At 36.1% G+C, this 12364-nt stretch overlaps 1 protein-coding gene and 1 non-coding gene across 2 annotated transcripts; one reads left to right on the top strand and one right to left on the bottom strand.

Annotated features, from left to right (window-relative positions):
• Nucleotides 1-106, top strand: LOC145958497 (small nucleolar RNA R71). The gene has a single exon (XR_014434338.1). It is a non-coding gene; the product is annotated as a small nucleolar RNA R71 (small nucleolar RNA).
• A 9099-nt stretch (nt 107-9205) lies between these two features.
• LOC109800263 (cytochrome P450 71A1) lies at nt 9206-11205 on the bottom strand. The gene is made up of 2 exons (XM_020361037.3): nt 10164-11205; nt 9206-10081 (listed from the first exon to the last, which is right to left on the bottom strand). The coding sequence occupies exons 1-2, from the start codon at nt 11097-11099 to the stop codon at nt 9449-9451; spliced, it is 1569 nt and encodes a 522-aa protein (XP_020216626.2). The 5' UTR covers nt 11100-11205; the 3' UTR covers nt 9206-9448.
• Between the last annotated feature and the right edge of the window lie 1159 nt (nt 11206-12364).

Genomic DNA, 12364 nt, shown 5'->3' with positions numbered 1-12364 from the left:
AACCCATGGTTAGGACATTTTCTGAGCAATGATTTGAATCTTTCCCAGGCTTCACAAAATGGCTCATCCATACCTTGCCTGAAAGTAGTGATTTCTGATTTGGCCTTGATATACTTAGATGAAGGATAAAATCTATTCACAAACTTGTTCTCCACATCACTCCAGCTTGTTAAACTTTGGTTAGGATGAGATTGTAGCCATATTTTAGCTTTTCCTGTCAACGAAAATGGAAACAATCTCAAGTACACAGCTTCTTCATCACCTTCAGGAATGCCCATTGTACCACAAAGCTCATAAAAATTGGAAAGATGTGAGTAGGGATCTTCGTGATCAAGTCCAGAAAATTGTTGTGAGCTAACCAAGCTGAGAAAAGCGGGTTTCATTTCCATGGCTCTAGAAGTGTTTGGAGCTACAATACTAGAGAAGTGCCTTGGACCTTGTTGTTGAGCATAATCTCCCAAAGTCCTTCTAGGAGGCCTATCTGGTCTAGGTCCACCATTGTGAGTGCCTTCTCCTTCTTCAGCCATTTCTATTTCAGGGAACGGTTGATTGGAAGAAGTTGATGAAGATGGAACAAAGAATTCCTGTTGTTGCTCCTAGAGTCTTTCCAATTGTCTAAGTCTCCTTGTCCTACTATTGTTTCTCCTTGTCGTTCTCTCAATTTCAGGATCAAAGTGTAATTCTTCGGCTGGAGTTTTCCCTCGCATACAAGTACAAGAAGTCTGCACAGATGGGTGAGTCCAAGAAACAAGACAATTGTATATATAATATAAATATTTACAAAATAACTATTCACAAAATCACAAGAATTGGAAATTGCTAAATATCCGTGCCAAATCCCCGGCAACGGCGCCAGAAACTTGGTGAAGGATTTTTCACTCTTGGCAAGCGGACCAAGCTTCGTTGTAGTAATTTGATATCGTCCTCAGGGATTTGGGAATACTAGTAATTTCCTTTCTTGTTTACAGAGAACATGAATGAAATGTTGATTTAAGTTTATAATAAAGCAATTAAAAGCAAAAGTATGAATGTAACAGAAAACCTTATATGAGAAAGAGATTGGATTCAAATGTACTTTCTAACTCTTTTACTCTTCATCAGATAAATATGACTCCATTTCTATCACTTCCATGTTCAATAATTAGCTCAACCAGATTCCTCAAAATTGAGTCCTAAGGTGGTTAACCCTAAACATGATTCCTCTATGATTTAAGATTAACACCTTGCATTAAGACAATAACTTGAACCAACATGACTAACAAAATCAAGTCTATTCCTAGAACAAGAGATTATTATGTGAATGATTCAGTTCAGGGTTTTGAAAATGTTTCCCAACAAAGTTCAAAAACCTAATATCATAAAACGGGTGATCAAACCGGATTAAGCATTAAGAGAAGAATCAAACACAAGTAATAGAACTGAATATCATATAGATCTAAGAAGAAATAGAGTTAGTAGTTACATTGAATCCAACCCAAGAGAAACTAGCCACTCATGGTGAGGGCCATAGCAAATAAAAAGATGAGTTTACAGAATAGAAGAGAATAAATGAAGATGGGTCCTCGTTCCCAAGCAAGCCAATCTTCAAGTCTAATCTTCAAGCTCTCCTCTTCTCCTCGGTGATCTTTTTCTCTATTTTTCTTTTCGTTTTTTTGTTTCTGTTCGGACCTCCCTTTCGATCCTTTCTTGCCCTAAAATATGTTCTGTCCAAGGGAAAGTTGGGATTTTTAACCCAAGGCTGCAGCTCTGGAATGGGGGCTGTAGCTCTGAATTTCTGGACTGCCCAAAATGTTCCAAGGCTGGAGCTCTGGTTTCATGGCTGAAGCTTCAACTCTCTGGAATTGGTTCAGGCTTCGTGGCTGCAGCTTTGAATCTGGAGCTATAGCCTTAACTCTCTGGAACACTTCTTTTTGGTTCATGCTTCATGGCTACAACTTTGGCTTTGGAGCTAACCTTGGATTTCCAACTTCATCAAAATCTACACAAAAAGGAAATATTTCCAACCAATGAAACTACACTCTTGTAACTCCTTAGATTAATCTTAGTTCATCTATTTGGAGGGTCAAATACAACCAAAAGTACTTACATCTCTCCCAAAAAGAGTGCCAAATTAAGCATAAAAATATGCAATTTGGGCACTTATCAGTAAGATGTTCACAGCTGCGCCTCCGTCGACCAAGACCTTGTTCACCTCTTGCCCCTCGATCATCAGTGTTAACAATAGGGGCTTAAGATGTCCTTTCATTTCCTCCGTAGGCGAGTCGAACACAGCAGAATTGAATTTGGGGATAACCCTCGAGATTTGATTGACCCATATGATTTTAGATTCATAGTTGGGGTCATCGAAGAAGTCTTCCCTATGGATGTTCTCTTGTTCATTCACAGAATCCATAGCCCCAGCATACTCTAAGGGTAAAATGGAGACTACCCCACAAATATCTTCCAGGGAATCCTTGAAGCCACTCTCGAAACAGTCTGTTATCATGTCTTCATCGTCTTCGATGAACATCCGAGATGATTCCTCTTTCTGAGGGACCGAAATCGAGAAACAATTTCCTCCCAAACCCTCAAAGGTAGCTTTTCGCATCCTTTGCTGTCTCCTCCACTGGGTTTTGGTTAAATTATTGAACGGTTGTCGAAAGCCACGTCCATATCCCCCAGTCGAAACTCTAACAGGCCCTGTAGTCAAGTTCGAGAATTTTCTAGAATTTCCATGTACCGGATTCCCGGAACCAGTCATTACTTGCTTCCCTCGACCCATTCCACCAATTGCAGGCCTTGGTGGTGCATTCCATTTTCCTATAGGTACATTCGCATTCGGCACAAAAGTATTGCCGAATCTTGACGAGTTGTACATCTCCATCTTCCCTACTGGAGCATTATATTGAGGCATATGAACCTGCCTCATGGTCAACCCAGCATTCGACTAAGCGTTGAGTCTAGCTTTCTCACGCAGCTTTTCAGCCTTATAGCTCTTCATCATTTCCGATTCTTCGAACGCCTTAGCTGCAGCTCTATCGAAAACAGCGCTGCATCGAGGGCACAACATAACCTCTTTATCGGCTTCTTTCTTCTTCGATAGGAACTCAACCAGACTATCCCCTTCTTTTGGGTAGATAGGTTCTTGCTCCTTAGTAAAATCCTCCATTAATTCCTCGAGCTTCTCATCAGAAATAGGTTCGATGTTCTCATCATCCTCGACAGTAACATCCACCATGTTGATCCCCATTGGAACTGGTTTGACATATCCAGTATGAGCAGCGAATGGGTCTGTGTCAACTTTCATATCCTTCTCTCCGAAAGCAAGGCGACCATCAGTAATCGCCCTTTCGATCAAATCCTTGAAACGCACACAGTTGTTAGTCCAATGACCATACATATTATGATATTTGCAAAATTTCTTTCCTTTTCTCTGCTCGAATGGTGGGATCTTATGATTTTCTGGGAGTACAATTTGTTTATCTTTTAGTAAGATATCAAATATTTTTTCTGCTTTAGTTACGTCGAAACTATATTTCTTAGTCGAATTTCCTTCTACACTATCTCCTAGTTTTAACATTTGACACTGATACGTGGGGCCAGGACGCAGTTCTGCTAAGTTGATCTCAAAATCTTCACTCGAAACCTCACAGTTGGAATCTTCACTAAATTCGGAATTTTCTAAGTAAGCCACCTTTTCCTTTCGAACAAACTTATCAAATTTTCTTAATCTTTCTTTTTCTATTTTGATTTGCTCAATTCTTCTTACCTTCTCGGCTAATTGGGCCATGTCTCTCAACTGTTCATTCACTAATTTTTTGCGTATCGAGAAATCTAACCCCGTTGCTGCAATCCTAATTAATTCATGTTCAGGTATATTAGTATAACATCGAGATTTCAATTGCCTGAATCTATTTAGATAGTCATCTAAAGTTTCGTGGTTTTGCCTCTTGATGTTCATTAGATCGACTATACTCACTTTCGTTTCTTCTCTGAAGAAATGTTCATGGAAACTACCTTCTAACTGAACTCAAGTGTGTATCGAATTCGGGGGCAAGGTTGTGAACCATGTAAAAGCGTGTTTAGTCAATGAACTTGGAAAATATTTCATTTTTAAATATTCATTATTTGCCAAATCTCCACATTCGACCTCATACCTAGCTATGTGTTCAACTGTTGACTCAGTTAACTCTCCCGCAAATTTTGAAAACTTTGGCACTTTTATTCCTCGGGGTAGTTCTACTTGAGTTATATAATCTGGGAAGGCTGACACAAAGTAAGGACGTTCATTTCGACCTACGTCGAATCCATGTCTATTCAGTATTCTTTCTACCATTTGATCTAAGTTGTCCTGTGGATTCCTATTAGGTCGAACTACGTTCTGATGAAAATTCTCATTCCTTCCAGGATTTTCCATCTCATTCAGATTCGCGCTCATGGCTCTCGAAGGTGTCCCATCACCTAATTTATCTCCTATTTTATTTATCAATTCATACAGAGGAGTCATAATATTATGCATTTGAGTTGACAACAAATTAACCATGTCATGATTACTATGGTCCATTTGTTGTCGAAGAGCCATCATGGCTTGGTTACTAATACCCGTAGGTACATAACTGCCTTGTCTAATCAGAGAACCCTCCTGACTTGTCCCTACATGTTGATATGGGTCATGCATAAAAAAACCCATGCCATTCGGCCCGGGATTATATCCCTGTGGGGATACATGCATTTGTGAATTGGGTCTTATTAATGGTATTGGCATTTCGACATGCACAGGTTGGGTATTTCGCCAATTCTGTGGCATACCCCAGGGATATTCCCTAGTGACATTCGCTAGTTCCTGAGTAACATTTGTTTGCCTAGCTGTGTTTTCGAGTAACACAGGGGATGAAGACGTTGCCCCCTGGTCACGTTAGTCACATTATCGGGATTGGAATTTTCTTGTTATACATCTACGTGATTATTATTGTTCGTGCCTGTTTCTCTATTAGATGTAGACATTGTTCTTCCACTCCTAAGTCTCATGCAACACACATACCCAAAACTAGTCCAATTATGTTTGATTTAAACACGTCCCACCGGGCGTGCCAATTTGTTTACGGTGGAATTAGTTTTATGGATTCTTTTTAGTCGAACTAGCACGATAAACGTTTCAATTTAGGTATGTTGATGTTTTAAATTTTACGGAACGAGAAGAGGAGTAGGAAGACTAATAATTACTTTTTTCTAACAATTCTTCAACAATTAACAAGTAACAATTTCTATACACATAAATGCTAAGATGAACGGAATGGATAATGGAGATACTTGCAATACAAATCATGGTTCACCTTGCATAATGTTCCAGAATTACAATATCAAAGTGATATAACTACGTGATTAAAAGAAATAACTAAGAGAACTATGCTAATTTTACTCCTAAAAAGCAAAAGAAAAGTGGCCGAGAATTAGTCATACAAAAAACGATTCCTCGCATGAAAGCCATATGCGCAGGCAAAGAGTGCTTCAGATCTGTCTTAGTATGAGTTTTTCCGACCCTGTGACAATGCAGACTTCTTGAATTTATAGAATGAATCAATGACGGTTAAGTCACTCAGACACTCGTGCACGTAGGCCACTATGAGATAACCGCTACCCACTACGCTCATTATGTGGTTCCTAAAGTGTAACTTCTCACAACCGCTCTTCGCGTACATTAACTTCTCGACCTGGACGCTAACCGTCTTTGTATGATCATAAACACCCATACAACTTTACCCAATCTCGAACATATCATTATTCAACTCGAAATAATTATTTTCGATCTCAAATCAGCTTTTATCAGGTAGGAGTTGATCTCAATACTTCCAGCACGAATACATAAAACTCCTAATATGTTCCAGACAGGTGTTTATCTTCCTCCTTTTTCGATTAGCTTCATCAGTATATTTTTCGATTTTCATGGTTTTTGAGTAATCATAACAAATATGTAAAAAAATTTGAAGGGGCCTACCTAAGAAAGTGACCTCCCTCAACTTGCAACTGCCACGATCCTGCTAGTTTTACATAACCAGTTTTCATTTTATAAAATTGACTATAATTTTGAAAAGTAAAAAAAATATTTTATATTAAATACATTCTTACGACTATTTTTTTATACTTTAATAATATTCTATATATAATTCAAAATAATTATCTCCTATCGAAAGTGTGAAAGTATTTTTAAGAATCTCTTTTAACAAAAGTGCTTTTAACTAATTTTCTTCAATTGAAACATTTTTGGAGATTTTCTTTTAAAGTCTAATATTTTTAATCTATCATTTTTTATTTTTAAATTAAATTTCAATATTTGGAGGTGTTCAATATCATATCAAATGCCTCTTTATTCTCTAGTTGTTTTTGCAGTTGTAAGCTCATGATAACAAGCATGAGACATCTAACAGGGAAGGAAAAATGGTATTGTTTTAGGTCTGTAAAATCTTTCCATCGATGTTGTATCTAGTCATTTTTAAAATTAGGTACCAATCATTATCAAACTACATTAAAAGTCGATTGTTATATACAAGATTAATTATTTTTTCCTCAATTTTAAAAATGTTGGTATAATTTCAAAAATTTCATTGTATCAATTATTAAATCGATTGGTTGCATATGACAATCTATTTAATAGCCTTATGTCATAGATAATTTTTGTACTATCATAATATCTATGACATCATTCACGTGCTTCTAATAACATCCTTATCAATCCTAGAAGTATTAGTTGTCATTGGCTCAAGAGTTAATTTTCTTATCTTGTTTAAGGATATGGTCCTCAAGTTTATTTTCCAATTAAAAAAGTTACTTTCAGATAGTTTATTTTTCTCAGTAATCGGTTGTAGTATTAGTGTGTTTATGTTGATATAATCATAGTTTTAAAAATTGGATCGGTCATATCGAACCGGTTAAGGTACTGGGTCAGTGGATCAAAGGTTGAACCGGTGGGTGACTAGTTGAACCGCACGATTCAATTTTTATTTATTTTTATTAAAAAAATATTCATATTAAATATATTTTATACTTATAAATTTTAATAAATTCATATCTTATTTTACATTTCAATTTTTCTATCTTATTTAAAATTATTTTTATTTTGTAAGAAAATACATATAAAATTACATGTTAAACTGTATATTAATACAAATTAAAAATATAAATAATATGTACATATATAATATGCTTGCAATTGATATCACAAAATAATATATGTAATATCAACATAGATATTATATTATTAAATATATAATTTAAAATTAATAATATACTATAAAAGTTATTTAAGTTGTATATATTACAAACAAATACATTATAACAAATAGTCATTGTTATATTTAATAAGACTCTTTGCTCTTCCATTAAGAGATTGAATTTTCATTATTATTTTTGTGATTTAAGCACTACAAGAAAATGGTGAATAAGCGGCGAAAAACAAGTGTTGGTTAATAACCGATGCAAATAGTGTCGGAAAAGCCGACGATATTTTAAATATAGCGTCGGCTTTTCCGACACTAATTTAATTTAAATTTAAATTAAATTAGTGTCGGAAAAGTCGACGCTATATTTAAAGAATAGCGTCGGATTTTCCGACGCTAAACTTAAAATATTTAATTTAAATTTATTTGAAGTTTAGCGTCGGAAAATCCGACGTTATTCTTTAAATATAGCGTCGGATTTTTCGACACTAGTTTAATTTAAATTTAAATTAAATTAGTGTCGGAAAAGCCGACGCTATATTTAAAGAATAGCGTCGACTTTTCCGACACTAAAGCCGAAGCTATATTTAAATTTATATACGCATAATGTGTCCTTGGTACACTTGGTTATCAAGTTCACTTAAGACCTCAAGGTTCACGGATCGAGTCCCAGGAATGTTAAAAATACGAACGAATAAATGATAACCTGAAAAAAGAAGATAAAAAAAAAAATTGTGTCAACATAGTGTCAGCTTAACCAACAATAAAAAAAATTAAAATGAATAAATTTGTTAGTGATGGCTTAGCCGACACAAAAAAAATTGTGTCAACATATTTAGCGTCAACCAAAAACCGATGAATAACTGACAATATTACGTCAGTTTTTATGATTTAGAGTCGGCTTTTGGCCGACTCTAAATCGAAACATTCTTGTAGTGATGGTCCCTTAAAATTTGTTTAGAAAAAATAAGAACAAAAAGTGGTTGAACCAGTTTGACCCATCAGTTCACCGATTAAATCGAAAAATTGACTGGTTCAATCCGATTTGAAACGAATCGACTGCATAACCGATCCAACTTAAGATTCGAACCGGCTGGACCACCGGTTCCCGGTCCGACCGGACGGTTCGATCCGGGTTTTAAATCACTAAATATAATTATCTAAAACAACAAAATATCATAAGTATCATGATTAAAACATATTTAATAAGGACTTTTATCATATATGTTCCCACCTTTTTTATTCAAACTAATAATCTTCACTTGTTAGCTTAGAAATTCCCGTTGAAAGTTTTTCTAGTGGTTTAAGATTTATATTTCACCACATTCTTAGTTAGCTTTCGATAATCACCCCGAACTTAGTTATTTTGGTAGAGGAAAACTTATTTCCAATTACATTCCTATACAACTCTTAGATCGATTGGGTGAATATAACTCTTTATTTTAATTTATCATAAAAGTTGATGTCGAACTCTTGCCTCCAAGCTTATCAATCCTATTGATTTTTCTTAGTTAAGTTAAACTCAATTATTAGCAATTGGATACTAATCCATCGCACCTCTCCAAGATTGATTAAGAGACTTAGTTTTATCATGATCCACAATTATATAATCAAGACCTTGACGAGTGCCACACATTGAAAGACATATAACTCAGTATTAATTGAGGGAATTAAGTGATCTCATCAACGTTGTTTAGACATATAAGGATCCAAATTCATTTTCTTAAATAGATAACGTGGCGAACAAACCCTTAAGAATCCAAATTCATCAAACACAAAACAGAACTACGACTCCCTTTCAAGATTCAATTCTTAAACCAACTTAATACTTCTATCTACACCAATCTTGGTTAAGAAACGGCGCAATCCATCACAACATATAGCATCCCCCATTTTCTTGAAGTTTAAATCAGTCAATAGGTATCCATATTTGTTAATTTTAGTGAAAAATATAATCAAATTCATATTTGTAACGACAACGTAATCCACGATGATTTCACCCGGTATCAAAATAAGAAAAGTGCTCCCCAGTAGAAAAAGGAACATCAAATTACATTTAGAAACGGGAGAAATTGTAGCACAGTTTGGCACATCATAGTGCTGACCAATTTTCATGTGATATCCAACCAATTATCTGTCACTTAAACCGTGTCTCCCATAATATAAGCACACATTATTCATCATCACTTTATTAGTATTCTTTCACGAAAACATGCAGAAATAAAAAGAAGTGAAACATATTCGAGCACGCAATATCAAGGTTTAGATCCAATTTCGAAGGAGATTGGTATTGGTTGAAGGAGAAGTGGAACCTTCTTGTTGACAGAGATCCCATGTTTCTCACTCATGTCTATGCCTTGCACTGAAGCATGAGTTTGAGGCAGCTTCCAATCGAACCAGCGAAGAAGATTAGCAAGTGCATACTCAGCCAAAGTGATCCCAAATGTAATTCCAGGGCACCCCCTTCTCCCAACACCAAACGGAATAAACTCAAAATCTTGTCCTCTGAAATCTACCTTGCTGTCTTCGAATCTCTCTGGAATGAACTCATCTGGTTTCTCCCAAAATTCAGGATCCCTCTGAATTGCCCATGCGTTCAACATTACTCTTGTCTTGGCTGGAATGTCGTACCCTCTTAGCTTCACAGCAGAGGATGTTTCTCGAGGAAGCAAAAAAGGAGCAGGTGGATGTAGCCTTAGAGTTTCCTTGACTACACACTTCAAGTAATTCATTTGTTTCACATCGTTTTCATCCACTTCTGCTTTGTTCCCGACCACTCTTCTTACCTCTTCTTGGACCTTTTCCATGGTATTTGGATTCTTCATGAGCTCTGCCATAGCCCATTCCAAAGTGGTTGAAGTTGTGTCACTTGCCCCTATAAACATGTCCTGAAATTATGGAAAATGGAAATTAATTAAAGCTCATTAATTATTAGAAAATAGTTGCCTCAAAGTTTTTAAAGATGAATACCACTAGCAATGCTTTGAGGTTATCTTGGGAGAGGTCAAAACCGAGCATTCGAGCCTCCTCAAGTTGAAGGAGAATATCCACGAAGTCTTTCTTATCAGATTGACCATCACCTTCACCTTTCTTCTTCATCTTTGTTTTATGTTCTGCAATCACCTGATCAAAGAAAACATCTAACGAACTAAGAGTGGCCTTTAACTTCCGAATTCGGCCCGTTAGAACATCAACCCAACTTAACGAGGGGAAGAAATCTCCGACACAGAAAGCCGTGAACTGACTCAACAACTTCCTCCCAATCACTCCGAAGCTTCTACTACCATCGGGTGAGTCATACTTTTGTCCAAAAACGCACCTAGACAATGTGTTGTTGGTGAGTGCAATCAACAACTCACTCAGATGCACGCATGAGCTTCCACTTTCACTTCCACTGGCACAAGCCTCGCGTATGGCAGCGATCATTTCCGCGACTTCTTCAGCGCGGATGAACTGAAACGACCGCACGCTTTTCATGCTGACGAGCTCGAGAACGCAGACCTTTCTTTTCTGTCTCCACTCCTCGCCGTAGGGGCAGAAACCAATGTCCTTGTAGCCGTAGAAAAAGACTCCAGTAGCGGTGGTCTTGGGGCGGTGGGAGAAAACGACGTCGTGGTTTTTGAAAATTTCTGCGGCCACGTGTGCAGATGAAACGATCAGCGTTGGGATCTGGCCCATTTGAAGCATCATGAGTGGGCCATAGTTGCGAGAGAGGGCTTGCAAGGAACGGTGTGGCAGCGTGCCTAGCTGGTGAAGGTTTCCGATGAAGGGTAGCTTGGGTGGGGATGGAGGTGCGTTGGATTTGCTTCTTCTTCTGATCTTAAACACCACCAACCCCAATGCCACGCTCAGAAAGACGCAAAGCACTGATAAGTTGATGGCTGAATATGTTGATTCAAGAGCCATTTCCTTGTACTCTTTCCAAGGAAAATGCCGAAATGTACCATTGTAGCGCGTCCATTTATAGACATTTTTGTCTTCATATCGTTCAATAATGCCAACCAATTATGCAATGCAATCAATCTTTCTCGCCTAAGTTTCCAGCTTATTTTATTTATTACATTTCTTTTCTATTTATAAAACTCTTATGCTGTTATATATATATAAAATAAAAAAAATATTATTAAACCCTAAACCCTAAATAAATATATCAAAATTAAAGGAAAAATTTGGATAAAAATATTTTAATAATTCCTAATCATTATTAGACTTTTGTAAAACTACTATTGAAAATAATGTAAATATTTTTTTATATATTGAGAAAAGAGAAACATTAGAAGGAGGTTTGAATTGTGTCACTCAAAAAAATTCAACTTGATGCAAGACACTGAAGTAATAAAGATACAATAAGGAGTGAAAATGACGAGGTATACAGAATAAACATAAAGTGTTTTTATATTGATTTATCTTAACCACTGAGATTAGGTCTAGTTCTTGGTCCAACTAGATCAAGTTTCACTATTTTATCTATGAAAGAGTATTCTTTATGAAGTCACTTCTTGATCAGTCCTAAATGTTTTTTGACTTGTCTCTTCAAGCAATTATCTAAGTATTCTTTTTACATAAATTCTCTCTAGGCTTCAAACACCAAATATTCTTTTACAAACAAGTTTTTCTATGCTTAAACCCAATAACTCAAAGTTACAAAGGTTTATAAATTTGTTTCGCCTTCCTTTCAAGATGTGATACAACCATGAAGTACAAGGTAATTTATAGAAAGAATGAGAAAATAATATTTCTTTGTATGTGCATTCTCAGCCTCTATTGTCTCTATCTTTCTGAATCAGTAAGCTTCCTTATATAGGTGCTTTAAAGAAGATAACTGTTGCAAATCCTTGAGCTTCTCTCACATGAGTTTCTTCATTTGTATTCATGTTTTACTTCTTGAGGAGAGAAGTGTTCATTGGTGTAATAAATGTTTATACTAAATGTTTTCACCGAATTGTCATTTCTTATCTGGTCAAAGAGGATACTTATGACCTTTTAGGTACCAAGTGAGTAGAATCATGCATGTGTCAGGTTGGAGCAGTATTGAAACAACTTTAACTAAGCTACAACTTTCCATAGGGACCTGCTTGTCCTTTTTTGAAGCAAAGCATGTATTTCTTTCCTTTTTATGAAGTGTAGGTATTGAGAAAATATTTTTGAATTCGATCTGTTAAGGAAACATT

Source organism: Cajanus cajan, chromosome 5, assembly GCF_000230855.2.
Source record: "Cajanus cajan strain Asha chromosome 5, NIPB_CcT2T_4, whole genome shotgun sequence".
NCBI classification, from domain to species: domain Eukaryota; kingdom Viridiplantae; phylum Streptophyta; class Magnoliopsida; order Fabales; family Fabaceae; genus Cajanus; species Cajanus cajan.
This window is presented reverse-complemented; position numbering and strand designations above follow the sequence as displayed.